At 42.7% G+C, this 22936-nt stretch overlaps 1 protein-coding gene across 9 annotated transcripts in view; it reads right to left on the bottom strand.

Moving 5' to 3' along the window:
* Positions 1 to 22936, bottom strand: part of NHSL1 (NHS like 1) — a 176407-nt gene that overhangs the window by 48170 nt on the left and 105301 nt on the right. For 8 of the 9 annotated variants that reach the window (XM_079299180.1, XM_079299181.1, XM_079299182.1 and 5 more), the window contains one exon: positions 1093 to 1245. In XM_079299180.1, coding sequence (XP_079155306.1) covers positions 1093 to 1245 — 153 coding nt within the window. Of the gene's footprint in view, positions 1 to 1092; positions 1246 to 3480; positions 3634 to 22936 lie in introns of those variants that run through there. The other variant, XM_079299187.1, reaches the window with a different exon arrangement.

The following is a 22936-nucleotide window of genomic DNA, read 5'->3' as shown; positions in this document are numbered from 1 at the left end:
GCTGTCAAGAGTTCCCTATTAAATGATAACAAAAAGCACCTAGTAAGAGACAGTGAAAATCAATTAACTGAGGAAATGGCAAGAGAACTAAAATATGGTGGTCAAACACTTCTTTATTCAGACATACAAAATCAAGCTTTCTTCAAGTCTAAAATGCAAAAATGTCATGTTAATCAAATAAAAAATAAAATATTCTTTTAAATCGGGTTATCTTTGCAAGGTATCAAGTACCTGCAGTTCCTGCTGAAACAAAAAGAGACTTGAACAAGATGGCTCTCTGCAGGGTAAGCCCCTTTGTTAAACAGCCAGAGTAAAGAAAAATCTAGGTTAACTGTTTCTGGAACATGAACATTATACTGTTATTTTAAACTTTATGTCTGGCCCAGGCACAGACATTCTGCAGGCCTCCTTGCTGGCTACATGTCTTTGTTCTCATGGCTGCACTGACACAACACAATGCCTCCCACAACAGACTGCACAGGTATAGCCCCAATGAAAGTACAATGGGTAAAAACTGGGCTGCAAAAATATGTTGAACACTTCTACAAGAAAGCACTTTTATTACTTTTTATTACTATTATTTTTTAATTATTATTATTTTATTGCTATTACTAGTTATTATGGAAGAGTCCCTGTGAGTGTCCTGTTCCTCATTTCCCTTTTCTGGCCTCAGCACCTTCTCCAGCTTCTCACAAGCAGCCACAACCCTGGAAATGACACTGCACAACAACAAAAGAAATCACTACATGAAACACTTCTGATGTGTTTTTCACTCCACAAATGGACTAATTAATGACTTAGTGAAATTGAAGGTACCATTCTGGAAACACTGCAAAGACTAAATAGAAATGGCCAAGAGACACTTTTCTATTTTAGAGTGCTCTGTCAGATAACACATTTACTCATCTCTTCATAGCCAGTTAATTTCTCCCTGTCCCTTTATTTGAGTGGGAAAATCCCACTCAAATGTTCTACATGTGGTACAGAAAAACAAGTAAACTTCTTCCAAAGCCTGCAATTTGGATATGTTTGCAAAGACTGAAAAAAGTATTGACATTTTAGGACACATCTGTGTCAGTAGCAGCATCTTACCTCTCAGCACTGACTTGAGGTTCAGCTTGGCTTGTCGGTGCAGGTCCTCCACACAAGGTGGTCTTGAGGAGGGTAGGAAGACATTTTCCTGCTGGTGCCACGGAGCAGTGTAGTGCACAGTCCATCTACTCTCTTCATCTAGGTTGGAAACAGCTGCAGAGAGACACAATAATAAGAAAATTAGATGTTATTGCGGATAGCTCTATCACGAAATGCCACATATAAGCTTGCCACACATAATCTAAAAATGAAAGAAGCAGTTTGTTTACCATTGTAGACCCATCAAAATACTCCTTAGAACCTCACTTCCATGACAGTTAAAAACTTTCATATCTGCTCTAAAATTATGTTCTGTAGGAAACATCTTTTACTCTTCCCACTTTTACACTTGCTGTTTTATTTACTCTAAACTCAAAATTTTGTTTTCCCCCCCTCTTCACAAAAGAATCACTTTTCCATTCCCTGATCATGGCAGGTGCTGTGCAGTGCAGAATAGCCTGGCTGAAAGGTGCCCCTGGGAATATGACAGCCTTCATAAGAAATGACAACAGGTTCATTTGTATTGGGAAACAACCTTGTCTGACCTCCTGCTTCTTCACCAGAAACAAGATTCCAATGAAGCAAATAAATTAGGTACTTTCCTCTGTCATGAGTGGAAAGCAGATATTAACAAAAGCACCTCCATAGACAAACACTGCTCAGAGCACAACAGCATGAAGAGGGGTATCTCTGCCCACCTTCTTGCAGTCAACACAAACGTGAAAATAAAACACAAACCTTGTTCAAGTTCAGACAGTCTAGCAATGAAACAGCCAAAGCACATATTGCCAAGATTTGTTTATCATTCATGCTTCCCAAGAGACAGCCACTGCCCTTTGTTTCAAGTTTATCATCAATAAAAACTTCTACAGTTGAATGGCCTTATCCCTCTACCCTGCTGTAAACAGAAGAAGGGCAATTGGGGGTCATGTTTTATGATCCCCCAGGCACCCTTTGGCCCTTCAGCCAGCATGCTGCACATCCTTGCTTTTTTGCTCTCCAAAGCAGAAAAAGCCACTACAGATGTGCTGCCTCCCAAGCACCTGCCCTGCTGCCACAGCTCCATTGCCCCCAGCCTCACTGTCAGCCCTGCATCTTCCCTTTGCACCTTTGCTGCTGCACTGCCTGTGGCATCACTTTGTGGTTTGTCTGATGCCTTGGTGGTAGCAGAGCAGGTATGTAAAACTGAGAAGCAAAAAGGATGCAACAGCCTCCTGTCATCTGAAAAATTAGCTTTTCCTTAACACTACTGTGCATCTGCTGGGATCATTTCAGATGGAAACAACTGGTATTCCTAACGAATATAAGCTATGCCTCTCGATTCAAAATACAGCTACAGCCTGATGCTCTATGCATATTCTTTCCTAAAAGGACAGGAGGTGGAGGGGGAGGTTCTTATCTGCCTCTCCTCACATATTTTAAATCAGTTTAAGACCGCGAAAAAGGTTTTTAATGACTTTCAAGGGGTGTTCTCGTGTCTGTGTCATGGTCCTACACCCCACGCCCTCTCCCAAGACATACTGGTTGTAACAAGGCAGATACCAATTCAGCCTGTGCCCACTCTCCCCGTTCCTGCTAATCAGCAGCCAAACCTAAATCACAAAAAAAGGTGAAGTCATCACCTACCTAGTTAGAGCATCAACCACCCCCATATAAGAGAAAACGTGACACTTAAAGTCAATGAAAAGCACCCACGCCGCTCCCTGGCTGAACCGGAGGGTGGGGAATGGGGTATGGCTGGATAAGGAAGAGGAGGAGGGAAACACCTGCCGCCAAGCCCACTGTCTGTCTGCAGTCCTGCCACACCAAAATGAAGGTTTATTGCTCGTCCGAGCAATAATGGTCATGTAAACTAGTCAAGAGAAGTGGTGTGCACATTTGCAAACTACTCTCTCTGGTGTGATTTGTCCATCTTTCATGACTTAAAGGAAGATCAAGATTATTTTAAAAGTCACTCTGAAACATCTTTGAAAACAAACCTTGGCTCAGAACGAACTTTATGTAGATAGCTCAGCGACACAAGCTGCATAAGCAGAGACCGATGTCTGACAAACCATGGAGGGCACTAGGACACACCGGCACACCCTGCCTTGTCACCGAGTTGCCCATTCCACAGAGAGAACTTTGGCTCCTTCAAAATCACCCTGACAAAGCACTTCCAAAGGCACCGTGTCCCAAAGACCCTCGCAAGGCTGCCTCCACGCACTCCACAATGATAAACGATTAAAAGAATAAGATAAGCTTAAAAAGGGGCTGCAGGAAGCAGAAGTGAAGCCGACGGGACCTGCGCTTTCCTTCAGAACTGGGCTGCCTCCTGGAAGGACAGTGAGCACACAGAGCTGTACTTACTCTTTCTCTTGAAAAGTTTCATGAGAGATTTAAGCTTTGTGTTGATGAAAACCACCATTTTCAGGGCGCTGAACTGCGATCCTGGAGTTGAAATCCCATAGAAAGGAGGAGCTGTAGAAAGGTGACTGCCAGACTGAACCTGTTCAAACTCTGCACACCAAATTTCTCTTCTCCGCGTCTGCCTCCTCTGCCTTTTTCTGAAATCACTTTAAATATGTCTAGATCTTTCTGACAGACTAAATAATTTACAATTCTTTAGCCGGAATTTCTCTTTCTCGCATGTAACCCTGTGGGTTGGAAACAGCCACTTCCAACAAGAGAAAAAAGCGCCCCAGCTGTTATTCTGCTTTGCGCAGGACGAAAAAGGCTTTCTTGCCGTCCACAGCAGCTACTCCGCTCTTGTTCTCCTCCTTTCCTCCTCTCTCCAAGTCTGGCTGTCCCAGAAGGTCCCGAGCTGGCAGGTGCTGGCTGTCCTTGCCATGTCTCAGCCGGCTGTGCCGCGGAGCAGCGGGAGATCCCGGCACCTTCCCTGCCCCCGCCCCTCCCGCCGCACCTCCCCGCTGCCGCCGCCGCCGCGGGGGCCGGGCAGCCCCGGCCTCCTTCCAGTTGCAAATGAGTGTTGCATTTTCGTGCTAATCAGGATGCTCCACTTTCCCACCGCTCCTATCCTTCCCCCATCTCCCCACCACCACCTTTTTTTTTTTTTTTTTTATTTTCACCCTCTTGCTCCCACTTTATTAAGGATCCAGAGCTGCGCCTTAGCTGGCTGCAACACGCAGTCTCGGCTGTGCACTGCATCCCCTTCCAGTCCCACCACTCCCCCCCCCCCCGAGTCACTGCCACTGCCTGAGACATCAGCGCACTCATTTTACATATTGAATTTTATTCAGTTACACTCCTAATTTATTCTTATTAGCGTCATCTCAGACCAGATACATGGAAAACAAAATCGAGTTATTTCTGGCTAATAGAGATTCTGTTATTCATCAAACGAAACTTGTGCATGGAGATGAAATAGCCCAGCTTTTTGAGATGTGCATTACATCCTCATGTCTTAAAAAACCTGTATCTGCACAGAGGTCCACAGCCATGCTTCCCAGGAATGAACTGCAATTTTGCAGAAGTTAAGAGAAAATTCTAAGCAGCAAATGAATGTGCTCAGCAGGGCATGCCCTTCGCACAATGTTCAGGCTCAAGAAGCAAGCCCTCCATCACAAAGCAAGCTTAGGAAACCCCCTCGGGTTAACAATGAAAAGGATTTTTTTCCTCAGGAAAAAGAAAAATGCCAGCAGCGGGGGGCTCAGGCTGACCCCAAAGCTGCAGCAGGATCCAGCCTCTGGAGCACAGCATGTAAAAAATAGATGCTCCACAGGAACTTCTAAGTTTCACCAAACAGTTGAGACTCAGCCCTGCAAAGAGCAGACTGTAAACAAAATCTGTTCATCATTGTCTGAACACAGCATCATCAACATTTTATCAGTATCTTCCAAATCCTGAGATTTTGCAATTGCATCACGGGCTGGACACCAAAACTACCATGAGCAGCAGGCCACTCCTGCAGCTGATGGTCCAAGAGGCATTTTGACTGGCTCAGCTCCACGAAAAGGACAGAAGAGCACGGTGCCATGGCAGCAATGGTAAGGAAGGCACCTCTGCTTTTTGCATGGATTTCCATCAAGTACCTGACACAAAACATGACTCTGGCATCAAACTCTGATGATAAGGTAACTACTTAGTGCTGGTTCTGAATTTAATACACAGTAATACCCTTGTCAGACATTTGCCATTACCTATACATCCACAAACCACAAAATGCTTGCTTGCTTGCTGGACACAGACTGGAAGAGAGTTTAGAGTGACTCCATTTCTAATTCCAGCTACACTGCTATCTGAAAGCAAACCAAGGAGATGGTGACTCCTTTTCTAGTGTGGTGTGAATCTTTTTTACGAAGTGTCTCTTCCTGCACATGTAGGAAGGGGAACACAGGGAAAGGAGACAATTTTACGCTATAAAATTATGGAGTCTGTACTGCTGGAAGTGAGACAGTCTCTTCCAAAGGTCTTCACGGAACCTCAAAAGAGCCTTGCAAGCCCTGGGAAGCAATACTTTGTTACCTTTTCACGGTCAAACCGCTGTGAATCAACATGATCCTGGGTACTTGGGGCGGATTGGAATCCTGTTCCTTTCACCCCGGGCTACAACGTGTGCCAAGTGCAGAGTGGTTTTTGTTATTGGATCCTCAACCCACCCTGGAGCATTTCTCCTGCCTGAGAACAAGCACTTGACCACTGTCCTCTATCCCAGATCCCAGCACGGAGGCAGACATTCAAACCCAGCAACAAACAATACCTAAACTGATGTCTGCCTTTCATCCCCCTCCCCACACCGACCTTGCTTCCACCTACCCTCAGGTCATGCTGCTAAAGAGGTCAGACATCAAAAATGGCTATCATAAGGGACTACTCCAAAGGAAACACCTTCTGGCTACTCCTGATAGTCCTGATAGCCCAACAACAAACAAAACCTCTTCCCCACCTGAGAAAACCCGCTGACTTCCATAAAATTCATCACATTGTCTCAACCCAGCTTTTTGTAAATGCTTTTCCTGTCTCAAGAAACTGTCATCTAATAGCAATTCTCTGAGAACTTAAAGCATTAAATGCCTGTGCTCCTCTGCACTTAACCTCCCTACGTTGTGAAGAGAACGAAAAGATGGGGCAGTTTGAGAAAATTTATATTGTAGCCACTACGCAAACAGATAAAGGACTTCAGCCTCAAACATTGCCAATCCAGCAGACAGATTCACAAAAATCCCCACCAAACAACGAGAACAAAAGACCCCACCTAAAATTACCTTGATAGAATAAAATTTAAAAGCTTGTTAAAGCTAGATAAACCCAGTCTGAACAGTAGGTGTGCACACTGTGATATCAGTTCTTCACATGCAAGTAACTCAGAGACAAGTAGCAGACTGGGGGGACCTTGCTCTGTGACACACTTGCTACTCCACCTTGGAAAAGTTAATATTAACCCATGGCCTGAGTTACACCACATCCTTAGAAGCAGGGATCACACTCGCTGCCATCCAAGGATCACAGAAATACAGAGGAATCAGAAATATCACAAGGAATACAGAAAACATGGAGAAGACGTTCAGTGAATACTAATTTTCACTTCATACTGGATGGGACTGGTCACAAAGTTTGGCTCAGACAAATCTTCTTCCTAAAAAGCCAGGGACTGGAGCAAAGAAACTGAGACACACCAGTTGCAGTGTCAAACAGCATCCTCAGAATCACAACTGTGTAATGAAATCATTAGCAAGACGCTTTTTTTAGTTCAACTCTAATAGTTTTTAATCCCTGAGTGGTTAAACTGATTCTAATTTTCTAGTAGAGGCCACATACATGCAGAAGAGAAGAGTGCACATGCTTGCAAATGGCATGCTTGAAATGCTGTAGCCATTCCTTCACTCCCCTCCCTGCTCTATCCCCTCTTCAGAGGGGCTTTCCAGCTGACCTGCTCCACCACAGCCATCTGGGACAGCCACCCCTCCACATTCAGAGCAGCATAAAACATCAGCCTGTGAAACAATCTGGAAATATTCAGCTTCCACGGAAGTATTTCCAGCCAGCCCCTGGGGGAGAGGGGCTCTTGTGTCTAGCCCCTATTCACAGCCCAGCGCCCTGAACCTTAGCACCAATGCACAAAATCCACTGAAAAAGCTGAAGCTTTATAAAAAGGCAAATGTTGAAAAGTGATGTTCTTGGGTCGTTTGTAACCACAGCCAGAGAGGCTTCCCGGCATCAGCCCCAGGGGCAGCTGTCCACAGGGATACTGAAATCAGTGGGAATCAGCACCCTCTTCCTAATCACCAGCCCATGCATACATGCAGTACAAAATTTAGGAATTATTTAAGTTTAAAAAACCCAAACAAATAAAATACAAGAATAGCTAAAGCAATGCCTTCCAGCTCCCTCCCACACATGAAAACAAATTTTACCACTTTATTTTCATGAAGGAGAGGTAAGCCCAACACATGATATATCAAGTTCATTAAGGCAATGATGCATCAATCTACTAAAATATACCATCATCTCAAAACCTAGATTTCAAGTTGCAGGCCTTAGCAACTTTATCTGGACAATGAAAAAAATCCTCCATTAAAGAACTGTGTAACATTTAGGACATTTTAAGAGGAAAGAAAAAGTAAAACCATGCAACTGAGCTGGGTTTGTGAGAGCTCTTCCAGTGAGTCTCTGTTCAATGCACAAAAGGGAAAGTGGAAATGCTGGCAAGCAGACATACTCAAAACAATTAAATCGATGCCTTTGCTTTTACAGACACGTCACTGGGTCGCTCTAAATAAGTTTCCACTGTGCCATCCTGCAGCAGCTCACAAGGGAGAAGCTGTTGAAGGGCAGTTGTTTCCAGCGGGTCTGCAGGAATGTGTCTGTGCAGGACATGCTCGGGATTGCTCCCTGCCACCCCCACCCACCCACTCTGAGCAGCTGTGGGGTCCAGAGGGTGCAGCTATGGACGTGACCCCCACGCACCCCCTCCCCGGGCTGCACAGAGCACCCAGGCACCTGCAGGGCCAGCCTGAACTGAGCAGGGCTACTGAATGAACGCCCTGCAGGTCACAAGGCTCCTGCCTGCCGCAGACCAAGAGCACCCAGCTCTGAAAGCAGCACTTTGACTTCCAGGTGAGACTTCCATCACGAAGAAACATCAGAAATGCCAAATGCCTCAAGTAATTTCAAAACTCACGCCCAAGCTTTGTGCCTGTTCTGGCCACCTTCACCCACGCTGTTAACCCTTTGCTGGTGCCTAGATGGCCCAGAGCACAGGAGTCAATAATTTATGGTCAGAATGGGTTTCTCCCTCCCTGAACCCCATCCCGGCTGGCCCTCTCCCGGCATGTTTCAGGAGAACAAAAGTGCTCCCTGCACAAAGGCTGTCCCGCATTCAGCGCCCTGCAGCCCCAGCTCCCCTCACTCACAATGGCCTCTTTCAAGGCAACCTCGGCCTTGGGAAGCACGATACTGCCCGGATACTGAGAAATTACAATTCATTAAACCTGGGAGCAGGAGGAGAATGCACAAGGGAAAGGGAACAAAGAAGGAAAAGTATTTTATCCTAAAGCCACCAGACCAATGCACCAAGAAGGGCCCGTGCCCCGGAGCAGGGCAGGGCTGAGCCCGGGCTGTGCAGGCTATTATGGGCAGGTATTGCTTGAAAAGAGGGAACCCGGCTGTGCCCTCCTTTATCCAGGATCATCAAGGATAATGCTGCAGGCTCTGGGAAAGGGGCTGCCCGGCGGGGGCAGAGGAAGAGGGAGCAAAATGAGAAGGAGAAGCAACACAACCTAAGCCAGCCGGGACAGAAGAGCAGCAGACTGATTGATCTGATGATCCTATTTAGGTCACAGCACAATAAAGCTAATTCATTCCTTTAACAATTCAAAACATCTTTCCGCAGGATCCTCTATCATGCAAACACGCCGGCACAGAGAAAAGGCAGCATTTGGGCAGGGCAGACAAAGCAGCAGTTTCTTTTGGTTAGAGCATCTCCCCACACAGTCATGGCAGTCAAGAGAACAGAAAACGTTTTGTGAATGTGCAATTTTGTTTTATTTTAAATAGCAGGGCACAATCCTTTTTCCTTTGGCCATTTCTGAACCCTCAGAAGGCAACCTCAGCTCCCAGAGGAGAACTTTCTCATTCCCTATGGAATAATACCCTTTTAGGATGTCATTTGGAAATATCCTCAATTTAAATTCCAAATCTGCCTGAATGCTCCTGTGCTATGGCTTATCCTAAAGAACTGATCAAAACTGGCTGGGGCAAGTAAATTAGTCTACAAAATCTTGACTCTTACTTGCCCTAATAATGCACAACAGAGAAAAACCTTCTCTTCTGAATTAGTGATGAAAAAATACGAGGCAGACAAGTCTGCAAATCTTCTCATTAGAAATATCCTGTAGGATGAGGAGCAAAACCAACAAAACCAGACTACAAAAATTCCATTTCTGAACTTCTGTCCCAAACAATTTCCCTGTAATTCCATCTTTGGCAGCTGTGCTCTTGGGCATCCATACTAATAACAGACATCTTCAACTAATCTCAGTCTGCATTCTCCTTACGAGTGTCCTGAAGGGGACATGCTCCCTACTCATTTCACTTATTTAAAGGTCACAGAAAGAATTTTTGTAGCTATCTTGGCCTCCCTGCCCAACGCTGCTCTTTGGCATACTTTTATTTATATACAGGTTACCCTGGTATGAGGGTTTACAAATTCTTTTTTTTTTTTTTTTTTTTTTGTCTTTCTGCTGACTCTCAATAAATTCTGGGTAGGTCTCATTTAAGCTTGGAGGCACACTCTCTTAAAATTAGGCAAGTACATTCTCTAGTTTCCTAGGAACTTTTACAACTATAAATGAAAGAAGTTAAGCACCTTGGAAAATACCAACCTGCATAGAATCATACAACTGTTCATGCCAAAATCAAGCATCAGGTGTCCATTTACTGTCTTCCACAGCAACTTGAAAAGAAGTTTTTGTTCATTAGAAACTTTCAAAATCTTTACCTGAAAAATGTTATCTGCACAATACAATACTAAAATGATGACTAAAAGCAAAGGCTCACAAATAAATGGACATTTGCTATTGTTCCTAAAGCCCTGAGACTTATGACAAAATCCAAAAATCTGTGTGTGCTCCAATTAAAGACACAATCTGCCTTGAAATAAAGATCTCCAAACTAAAGTAAGGCATCAAGTTCCTGTAACAGTGACCTAATTATTATGTTACTACAGGAAAGTTGGGAAACAAGTGCAACCAGTATCTGTACCACAGAATCTCCAGAGAAAGTCTTTGGCTGGCCATGGGCATATGGATTTCAGATATAATCAAATACCAACTGATTTTGAAAGCAAATTTTAAGATTGTATTTGTGTGGTTAGCATCTTCTTATCAGAAATCCTCAATAAAACAAAATGAAAGAACTAATGCTGTTAATTGGTTGAACTTTCAAAATTTATATTGTGAATGCCAACCTAAATTTTTATTAGCACTGGTTTGATTAAAAATTTCAGAGATCTGTTATTAGTCATACACAATCCAAACCTCACAACGTGTCATGGTGGATCAGCACTAACTACTGAATAATAGTTGTGTTTCTTTGGGTAGCTAGCAAAATGCATCTAACAGTTTAAGTGATGCTAAAGTGATAAAGCTGCCTTGCCACCAAACATGTTCAGAATGCACTACTGAGCACACTGCCCATTGTGCATTTTAGTATTGTGGCAATGGTTTCTATAAATAAGTATGTGTGGGCAATGGGCAAACAACAGAAATCTTCTTCAATCACCTTCATCAAAATGTCATCTACAAAATATTAAAAAATGCAGATGCTCTCCCTTCCCACTTTCAATCTTCAATTTCTGCCTCTATTTCCTGACAGACAGACATTGAAGTAGATTCCTTGCTTTTCCTTCAGAATTCCCAATGCAGATAGCTGCATTTTTTCTTGTTTGAGAAAAACTAGTTATTCCTCGTTGTGTTAATCCTTGTGTGCTTCATAAAACCAACCAAACAGAAAAGCTGTAACACAGCGAGGGGTTTAACATACACTATTTAAAATGAGAGAGACCATTCTTAATTGCAAAAATGTCTCTTTTGGTATCTTTGCACACTAAGCACAAAATATAAACTGCATAAAAGCTTGTATTTTGTTGGAAGAGCTGAAGTAGACGTTGAAGAACTGTAAATGTAAAACTTGAGACAGCTGAGGCTAGTTTTAAAATTATTTCTCTGAGTAATTCTTTCACTATTTGTATCTGGAAACCTTTAAAGTGGGCAGCTTTAGCACCATCACTTCAGCTCTGAACAGAGCACAGGCTGTGTAACCTGACATCATGTCTTCAGAGTTACTTGCTCCCAGTGGTGAACTCTCACTTGAAGATAACTGAAATGCAAGTATGCATCCACAATTCAGATCAGCACCACTACACTAAAAGTACCAAGTTATTTTTGGTATATTTTGGAATATTCTGAATGTATCATCCCACTAATAGGAGATACACTATGAATCACATTTCACTGGAAACAATACACAAATAAATACAGAGACAACTACATTAAAAAAAAAAAAAAAATCTGTGTAGAAATATCATGGGTTTTTCCACACAGAAAATAAGCAGAGTAAGTTTCATTCCTGAAACTTTTCAGTAGCTGTTAAGACAACAGTAAGATCAAGGCAAAGAAATATCAGTAGTTAACTACTACTAAGCAAACAACCCTGCCACCCCAAGATAATTGATAAAACTACTGTGTATCCCAGCAGCTGCATTTTAACACTGTGCACAACATTCCAAATTCAACCTTGGGGTACAGATTGGTTCAGAAGACTGTTAATTACTGACATATGTGCTATTACAGAATTGAAACAGGAGAGTATTTTTTCATCATTAGTCAGAAAAGAGAAGAAACTGGTATTAGAAGTCTGGAAAAATCAGGTGTGAAATTTTACACCAGTTCCAGGGCAGAGCTGACCCCTGGAGCAGAGGATTCCATTTAAAATTAAAGGAGATAGGAGACCATGGTCAATGTGAATAAACCTTCAGGAAAACTAGCCAATAAAATCACAGCAGTATTTTCCCAAAATCTGTATGCAATGTGCATGAAAAGACACTTCCTTTTTCCATCCAGATGGATAATGACACAAGTAATCTTGACTTTGGCACCCATTTAGGATGCTTTGATGCAGTATTAAAAAACTTCAATCCTAATTCACCAGAAGTAGATCAAGAACCACCTAACAGGACCCCTGCTTTGACCTCACACAAGGAATTGTCCAAACTGATGCACACCAAACTCAATTTACATATTTGTTTTTCAGCTAAAGCTGGTTTGAAGAACATACTTGAAACTACAGCCATTAGAAGTACCTGACACATCCAGAACGTCCAATATTCTGTGCAGAGCACATACCCAGCTACAGGAACAAATAAATTAAAACATTGCATTCTTATAAGGCTTTGAAAATAATCCTTTTTAAATCAGGGTAATTGGCATCTTTCTACTCTTTGGATTAATTAAACCTACCTGGAACAGGCTAGCATAACACCCAGGGAAAAAAAAAAAACAACAACTGTACTCACCTTCAGCTATTGGACATAAAGGAGTCTTTCCCTTTGATGTTATTAATTATTTACCCTAACATTGCCACCAGCATCTGCTTGGGGACCTGCTTGCTTTCCCCAAACAGCAGCCCACTGTTCCCAGTCTAGCCATAGCATCCTGATTGTGGCAAAATGTCTGACAAACAGGAGGGCCAGGTTGGTTAAAAGACACTGAGGACAACCATGAGGGATCATTCAGTTAGGAGGTGTGCCAGACCTGCTTTGGAGATGCTACCCAGCTCCAAGTTTAATTAGCCCTTCCTGGAACACTTCACAAAACAAAAATGGTTTTATAAACTTCTGCTGATACCTTTGGACAAGGACAAATGTGCTCTGCAGCCCTCGTGCAGGAAACTTCACTGTTCTTAAATTCCTTGTCAAACCACATAAAGGACAATGAACAAACGACAGCACTAAACCAGAGGAGGAAACGTTGCCCCATAGTCACTGGGGCTCAAATCAGAGATCAGTCAGACCTTTGGGATGAGCAGCATGTGGCCACTGATGCCACACAGAGCGGCTAGCTGAGCACTGCCAGGGAAAAGGCATCACAGACAGACAATTGTCTTTGAACCACTGCATTTACAAGTTTTTTTGTATTTTCTCCAGCAACACCAGCTCATGCTTAGCTGGTAGGATCAGCCCTCACTGGTCATCCAGTCAGTCCCCAGTACACAGATACAAGTTTCCAAACAAATGCCAGGAGCTGCTGCCTAACAAGCAGAGTATTGGGGGAATCCAGCCTTTAAATTAGTAATTGTCAGGCCTCAGCCTGGCTGCCCGAGTGGAGAAGACATGGGGAGGCTGATTAAGTACCAACTGCAGGGACTGGAGAGGTGGCATCATGGGGTTTCACATTTATTCTCTTCCAATGACTCCAAGTCAAAGCTGGTCAGCTCACACGTCAGGCAGATGCTGTTTTTGTAACTGCTGTAGTGGTAGGCACTGTCTGCAATCCAAAATTCAAGCTGTGCCTTTCCAATCATGCTTTATCTCTATAATCCAGACTCACATTGCTGTGTTACAGCACCAATTGAGACATAATTGCGAAGAGCCACCTAAAGCATTTTTCGTATTAAAAAAATCCACAACAACCCCTCTGTCCCAATTTCTGCTTCGGCATAAGAATGTCACCATTATTGTTTGGTTTGCACTGCATGTTCTTAGAATAAATCAGATCCAGTCTACCTCTCAACTGCTTATTAGTAATTTCTTAGCTGTGCAACTCTCTGTGTCTCCTTTTGTGCCTTCCAATATAGTTTGAAAAATGCTTTTTAGAAAGATACTTTGGCACAATATGTTAATTCAAACAAAGGCTCAGACCTTCTCCCTTTCTTTTTAACTAGCCAATCTTTCTCAATCCCTGTTCTTCTGAGAGATATAGGAAATGCAAGCAAAATGTCATCTGTTGGCAATAAGGTGGGACTAAGCCTTTAACATTGGAATATTCATTTTAGAAAAGCCAAGCAAAAATATTTAATCAACTGACAAAACTGAGTTCTCTAAATCATTTGGATTCCAGGTCCAGTCCTGCACTTTCTCTCACAGCAGCCATATCTCTATTTGATCTACCATTAACTCATTACTTCTTCTCTATGGAAGCAAAGAGCTGCCCTTGGGCCTTCCTCCTACCAAACCTGCTGCCCCTTTGGCATAGAGATTGTAACACAGATCTTTGATCTCCTTTCTAATGAGAAATGAAGGGAAAGGCAGAGGAAATAAACTCAAGATAGACATTGAGGACTTTTTTAGGTCTCAGTCCAGCAAGCTTTCTTTGCAGGTACAATTTGTCCCTGCTGCACACACCTGCCTGTGGGACAGTGCTGCTCCAATGGAGGAGGCAGCCACCCCAGAGATGCTCTACAGACCGTGATAATGTCAGTCTGGGGGTGACAGGACAGAAATCACTTCATGTCTACTGCAGCCTGCACCTGCTGCCCGACAGAACTGCTGCTCATCTGCTGACAGTGGCTGCTGTCTCCACAGCAAAAAGTAAGAGGGGGAAAAAAAAAGAAGTTGAGGGTATTTTTCTCAAGCCTTCTCTCCTACTAGGTATTTGATGCCACATAAACACAATGAACCAGTTCATTAATGTTTGCTTTTTGCTGTAGGCTATTTTACACCAGTTAATCCACTTATGCCAAGGTTTTTATTTTTCACTCTAAGAAATCCAGTTCTATTCAAGACTTACTACCATTACGTAAAAAGACTACATAATTGAAGCTAAATTGCCTAAAATATAAAACCCAGCAAGTTTTGTACTCCTCTTGGATCTTCTAGCCTTGCTCCTATGAGAAGTGACTGCAGGCAGCGCAGGTGCATCCATCAGCACAGCAGGCAGACAAAGGCAGATGGCCACATGCCAGCAGGGTTGCCTTCTGCAAATTACTCAAATACCAACTTGCACAGTAGTATTTTCACAAATATGCACTCACCATGCAAAAAGCAATCCATTCTACTCAAATCCCTCTCACTTTTAAATACAGTCATTTAAATGGGTGAAAACCCCCCAGATTTATTGTAAGAATCAGATTGCATCAACAAGCTCCAGGCACCCTATCATCCTAAGATTTGTCCTCTGCAGACACCACTCCACCAGTTCATTTTCTCTTTTCCACCACTGAGTAGCCTTCACTCTACTCCACTGTTTCCCATATGGTTAACATGAATGTGGCAATTAATATGCAATTAATAAAATGGTGTGATCAACTGCTTTTGTTCACAGCAGCAGCTGGCCTGCATGCTAGAGTGTAATTAGACAAATTAAGATGTAGTGCTTTTGTTTGCGGATGGACTGACAGCACAGCTCATGCCTAAATGTCACTAAGCCTATTGGCATTTGGGATTATTTTAAACGTGTCCTTTTTTTTATTAACACTGCAAGGTATGAATCAACCAGATTTATATGCTAGCAGCTCCAAGGCCAGCAAAGTGCAAGTTTGCTTTACCTCTGAGATGTTTGCACAAGCTACTGAGAGTGGAGAAGTGATATATGTCAGAGAATGAAAGTAAGTATTTGAAGTATTACAGCCCATTGGATGGAGCATGTGGCTCTGGATGGGTGAAAAAACCAGAACTGATCTACAACTGTGTCCAAGCAGAGGTTTGCATGAAAATCAAGCAATGCAGGCATTTGTCAATGATGGGCCATTGGATTAGGGCAGGGAAACAATACAGGGCTAAAAAATCTGTTGTAATCTATCAGACTTTTAATAACTATTTCCTTTAAAGCGTGCCCTTTCTGTGGAGTTTCACATTCTCCTTAATATGTATCCATTATAATTTGATCTGATTTTCTCATAGCACTGAAAACCATTTCTTGACTTCACAAGCAACTTGCAGTTAAAACCTGCAAACATATCGTACCCATCATCCATAAATCCCAGAAGCTTTCACCAAATTCAGCACTGAAGAACCTACTCAGTCTACCATTAACCACTACACTCAGCCACAGGCTTTTCAATCTTACTTGTTTCACATGTGGATTTGCACTTACACTGCTCTACCTCCTTAACTACAGCAGATGCTCCCTTGCCCCAATTGCAAAAAATGCCACACACAAAAAAAAGTGTATTTCTGAACTCTCTACTTCTTCACACTCCTCCAGATGCACTTGAGTGGTGTTGAGTTCCATACCAAAACCTCACTGTCTCTTCCTTGTGCTCCTGAGCACCACACGTGGCTTCTTGTCTGATCACAGGTGGAGAGGAATGAAATGTCCACCACCAGCATCTCCTTGCAACAGCAAACTCAGGTTCACACCTAACAGTGAGCAGCCAGGCTAGCCAAGTGTTTTCTTTCAGCAAGGAAACTCAGGAAGACCTTTATACTCATGTTAGTTATTCACTTAAGTGTTTTACAACAACCCAACATTAACATCTTTCAACTCATCATATTCCACGTTCTTATTCATGCCTCCCTCCCTCCATCCACATCACTCTTGCATTTGATGCATGAAAAAGCACAGGACCTCCATGTCCAGAAAAGGACAGGCTTGTTTTCTATGAACATGCAGAGAATGTGCAGCAAAGGGAGTAAGAAATGAAATACACAGATAGAAACATACACCATAAGAACTGTTATTTATCCAAGACCTGTAATTTTGTAGCAGTAATTTTGTCCAAATGGAGAAGTTTCCCTGCTTTGAAATGTTGTCATGGCTCGTTTTAGCCAAATGAACAAAACCTCCAAAAAGCTCAGCCACAAGGCAAGATATTCCAAACACATAAAGAAAAGGGGAGGGAGAGGAGGAATTCCCCTATTTTTTAGACATGCAATAAAAATGACATCCAATTTACTTTTTCTTTTCAAAACAAACCAGTTCCTGGCTTTATATGTTATGGTATGAGCTGGATGCAGCAGATAAAACTGGGGATGAGGATGGCCAGTCACTTGCACAAGGCTCTGTAAGTAGCTGTCCCAGCATTCACCACATAGACTGAGTCCTTGTGTCACTTGGGGCACGAAAGGCCACAAAGGCTTGCTCAGTGCTCTGCACGCCCCAGAATTTGCAGAGATGGAAAGCAATTCAGCCTTTGTTTCACACTGCTAAATGAGAAAGCAAAGAATGAATCCTCCCAGTATGCAAGCATTCTGGCATCTCTTATTTTTTTTAGTATAACATGATTATATTGGGAAATTTAAATCTCATAGCTATTCAAAGAGAAACCTGGAAAAAAGCCATAGCAAACAGTGGATAATAAAATACCCAACTTGGTTCACAACATCCTATCAATGTATAAATAGATTTAGTTATTATTTCAAGTTTTATGTTTTTCAGAAAACCCAAATCACACAGACAGGTCTCAGCTTTAGTGATATGAATAAAGAAGAAAGCATTCTTTCATGAGTTAGGAGGCAACAAAACACTGAGGAAAAAAAATCCAATAAGTGAAGCTACTGTTTAACAAATATTAAAAGTAATCTGATATTGCCACTGGCTTGCTCCTGCATCTGTAAAAGAAAGAAAAAACTCCCAAAATCATTATCAAAACTTTTTCATCACAAAAAGCTGGCAAGAGCATACCACACCTTTAAACTTTGCAAATGTGATAAAATATCAAGTGGCAATGGGAACTACAAGAGGCAGGTGATGCTCTAGCCAGGAGGAGGTGACAGCCTCCCACAGCAGCAGTTACTGCCAGCAGTGTCTCACTGCCTCATGTTTCAATCCAGCAGGCATTTAAACCAAAGTAAACCAAGCCCCTGACACTTCTGCCAGACCTGGTCAGTGGAGTATCTCAGTTTAACTTTGCTGCAGGAAAACCAGTTACCAAACACTCAGCTGCACTGGAGTTTGTCTGTAATTGTGAATGAACATGTGACGGTGACAGCCCTGACACCACTGTAACACTGCTTTTCTGGCAGGCAGACAGGCTGTTAAAGGATGTACTGCTGCACTCCGGCTGAATTTAACCCTACGTTGTCTATTTGCACTCAATCTGGCAGCAAGGAACAGCAGAAGAACAGCATCACAGATGCTGGAACAAGGCTGAGCTGGTAATGCAGAATTTCACAATATGACTAATTAAACAGTTTTATCAAAATAATTGTTACAGCTTAAAAAACCCTCAAACCCTAAAATGGTAACCTGATTATTATAGCTGCTACATCACATCACAAGTACTTTGATTATTTATTATTTGGTAGCAGGAGTGCAAGGACTACTGGTGCAAACTACTGAGATCCCCTCAGCGAGGATGCCCCCCCCAGCCCGTGAGGAAGTTCAAATAATTTGACTGTATTGTGTTTTAAAACAGCCCTAACACTACTGGGAGCATTTTCTGTGGGGTGTATCAGCACTGTGAAACCTCTCCAAGTGCAGTTCTCATGATGCTGGATAGGGACCCCAAAGGCAGGCCTTTATCAACAGAGATAAAGCCCAGCCAATAATCCCCTGCTGTGCTCTGCAGTTATCACTTGACCTGGTCCCAGAAAGCACTTCCACTCTTAAACACTTTTGTTCCTTAAAATAAACATTAACAGAGTTTAAAGTGACAGAGTCTCCCTGTGTCAAAGAGACAAATAGTACCTATCCCACCCATAACACTTTTAACTGATGGCTTAATTACTCTGCTATTCTTTTGTTTCTATGGACCAGGAACGAGTAAGAAAGGAGCCAGTGAGGCAAAGCTGGTGTCCCACATGTACACATTTGTACTGTGGTGGGACACCACCCCTGAAGCACTAGAGGTTCTCCTGGGAAGTCAGGCCAGAAAGCAGGGTGACTGATTTTTGTCATTCACTGCTACAATGGAAGAAATTTCATTTGAATTCTGATGATTTGGAATTCAGAAAGAACTAATAAAATGTACTGGGTCATACCAGGGAAACTCATAAGGAATACAACAATAAACTTGGTCTGAAACATGAAATTTCATTGCTAAGGACCAAAAACTGCATTAAACAGCTTTGCTAGATCACAAGTCAAAGAATTCAACAGCTTAAATAAGTGTTGTACTATAAATCAATGAAATTACACACATGCACACAAATTTTAATTATCTTCTGAAAAGATTAATAATTTCAATTCATTTAAGAGAGAAAGGGTTAGTTTCCCTATGGACAGCACAAAGAGAAGAAGGAGGCAGGCTGCAGTGAGGGAGCAGAGATTTCTGAGTAGTTTACCCATGCTCCTCAATGCCATTTCCACACTCTGGAGGAGCAGATTCAAACAGAGCAGCTGCTCACAATGCTCTGAACAACACCTCCAAGGGCACCATGAGAACCAGCTCTGAAAGTCAGAGTCACAACTTTGTAGGAATGAACTAACCTGTCATCCAGCAAGAGAGACGAATCCCAAAGTACACATACACACACCCCTGGCTGTCTGGGGCAGGAAGGGCCATGTCCTCCTCCCTAAGAGCATCCCTGGAAGTTGCTCCCTCCTAGTCCCTAACTTCTTCAGGGCTTCACGAGGTCTGACAGTGACTATATAGTTTTATATAAAGGAAGAATTTTAATTTTCCCCTCTGAATGAACCAGAATTGACCCTGTGCTCAAAATACAAAAATTCAGCAGAAGATGTGGATTTTTTTCTTTCCATGCAGTATAAAATATTACTTCCTCCTGAAAAAGAGCTGAAACAATCATGTAGTAAATCACACTCCTCCTACAGGAAGAGACATCAAATGAAGCTTGCTTAGTAATGAATGGACAACATGGTAATTCAGAAAATAAAATACAGGTGGTTTTGCTAATCAGTGTTAGTTAGCATCATGTGGCAAGATGGGGATTTTTCAATCATGGTAATAATGCGCTGTTCTCAGATAGTCAGTGTGAGACTAATGAGGAAAAGAAAAATCAATACAATTGTAAATATACTCATGTACCTTTTTTTTTTCCCTCCAAAAGACCTGGCACAAGATAGCCAGCCAGCTGGCTTTTGCAGGAAAAGCTTTCTTTGTCTCCAGAAATTCTCCCCCATCACCCTTAAATAGACTTTTCTGAGCAACCATTCCACAAACAGCTGGGTGCCTTTGCTTAGGTGGTCAGAAAAGAAGGGAAGGCAAGCATTAAGGCTAAAAACAAAACAGCTGAACATTACCATTGTCTGTCCTCTTCTCTTCTTATTTCCCATCTGTATTTGCCAGTGAAACTTGAAACTATTCAGATTTAAAGAGTCATCACAATTCAGGAATTCTTTCTCCTCATTTTCAGAGGGAAAATAACCTTAGACCAAAGGTTATTCAAAAGCAGACCGTTTTTTAAATAAATACTCATCAACTGCATTAACCACCTTTCTAGTCTGTTAGACCTTTTTCTTATTTTTCCTGGCCTTTTCATCCAATGATTGTTCCTATGGCTTTCAATTAGAGTGCTATGTCAACAGCTCCACTCATCTAAAACAATCATTTTGCTGAAAAGGAGCATTATTGAACAGAAAGCAAGTGCTCAAGACCTCTCAAACACAGGCATATCACATGCACAAAACAGTACCATCCTGTATCAACGCAGCAGCCTCATCGGATACAGCATTTACACTGTCCTGACGGGAAAATACATCATTTTTGTAAGAAAATTGTTGCCAATGCCTTCATCCTCTGAAAGAGAAACAAGAGTATTTTCCTTGTTTATGTTTGGTTTATTTATTTATTTCCCCAATAATGGCAACGCAATGCTAAATGACCAGAATCGCTAAGGAACAGGAGCTGATCTTACTTGGCCAGAAGGAGCTGTCGTCCTTGCTCAGAAACTTTTTCTTGAGGCGCCCGGGCAGCTTGGCATGAGCGTTGCCCATGCTGCTGGAATAGAGCGGGATGAGTTCCTCCTCCTCCTCATCGCTGCAGCTGGGCTGCCACTTGCTCCTGCCGAGGCACCCGACCATGGGCTCGGCGGGCAGGCAGTGCACATAGGCGATCATTGTGAGATGCTGCTCCCAAGGATGTCCCCGCTGTCCCCAATGGCCAGCGCCGAGCTGAAGGGAGTGGCCTGCTTATAACCCTTGAGCAGACGCATTCAAAAGGCTGTGGAGGAAAAGATTTTCTCCTCCTTTGCACTTAGGCAAGCTGAGCTACTTGGATATCCCGAAAACTGCTGGGAATAGGATTCTGTAAGTTCTTGAAAAAGACGGAAAATAACCACGAAAAAAACCAAGCACTTGGTTAAGCAGCCCACTGGCTGCCCTGTTTGACAGGCAGGAAAAAGGAGGCTGCGGAGGGCTGGGAAACCCAGTCACCTGCCACAGACCTTGGCCTACTCCTGCCTGCTTCCTCCCCAGTCCGTGGCTTCTCCTAAGCCTTATCCCCGATTACTCGCCACTCTCTGAACAACAGGTACTACAGCCACACACAGATGGCCGTATCCAAGAAGCTTATTTAAAGCTGAGTTACTATAATTGCCGTGACACTGGCAGCTACGGAACCGTAACTGGGCAGGAACCTGCCAAGAACATACACCTTCTTCTAGAATGCAAAAGCAGCAAAAAACATACAGACTAACGAAAAAAAAAAAGCAAAGTGTCGCGATTTCAATATTTGGATTTTACTAAAGCAGCTCCTTTCCAAAGTTAGAACCATAATGACTGATTTCAAAAGAAGACAGTATCTTCATTTAGACTACAACTGGATTGATGCTGAATACAAAGCATAAGCAGTTGTCATCAGCTTGCCTGCAGTACTGCATAAATACATACATCCTCACAATGCCTCGAGAGGGTAGCTATTATTCCTACTTAAAGATGAAGGCAAAGTCTCAAAGGGATTTAGTAACCTGCCCACACAGTGGAAAAGCCAGGATTAAAGTCGAGGTATTCTCAGTTCTTTAGCCTCATTCACAAGTCACTAGTCCATGGCACCTGTCCCAAATAGTGCACTACTAAGCAAGTTTCCATGCTGCTAACATGTCAACCCTAATCTCCCATACTGTTCTTCTCTGGGATTCAGGAAGCGTGCCCCTCCTAGGCTTTTGAATTGGCTGTGACAGCACAGTGAGATTGGGAAAGCAAGGAAAATGTCACATGAAGAGAGCGCTCTGCATGAACTGCTATCTCGAGCAATGTTTAAAGTTCTATGTTTTTTGAAAGATTGCACTGCAGAATATTTGTCCTTAAAAATGGGAAGATACCAAAACCCCGAATAAAGTACAACAAAGAATAATTCCTAGTCTGCTTTCTTAACTGTTCTTTCTAAATGTTTTGGTTGCAGCCCATACCCTTTAGGGAAGTGGTTGCTCTGTATAATATATAGGAGCACAATAGCAAAATATAAGTATTTACACATATTTTAAAAGGCTTCATTGTGCTGTTTGGTTGAGAGCTACAATAAATTTCTGGTCAGGAAAAAGGAAAAAAACCAAGCCCACTGTTTAACACCAACACCACAGATGCACATCTCCTCTTTCCCCCTGACACAGGCTCACATCTCCTGCTGCCTCTGGCAGCCACAGCCTGGGAGCAGGGTGCACACACCACAGGCACTGCATCAGCCTGGCATCAGCCTCCAGACACGCACAGAACACAGAGCACCAGCACCCAGCATCAACTGCCTGCAACACTGACTCAACACTGCTGGCAAAGTGCAGGAAGTTTACCAAAAACTGCCTAGTTTGGTGGGGTTTTTTCATTTAATGTCCTGTTACTTTGCACAGCAGTCTGAGGAAATAATTTTCACTATCAAGCCTTTCATACACATCTCACGTGTTTGAATCTCAGCAAACTTGCAAACAGATCTTATAACAAGCTCTGCCAGATGCATTGAATAAATAGGGATGAAACAAGCCCTGCCTGCAATTTTACATTTTTTTACAACAATTTCAAGTATCTGCAAAAATATG

This window comes from Erithacus rubecula, assembly GCF_903797595.1.
Source record: "Erithacus rubecula genome assembly, chromosome: 2".
Lineage (NCBI taxonomy): Eukaryota > Metazoa > Chordata > Aves > Passeriformes > Muscicapidae > Erithacus > Erithacus rubecula.
This window is presented reverse-complemented; position numbering and strand designations above follow the sequence as displayed.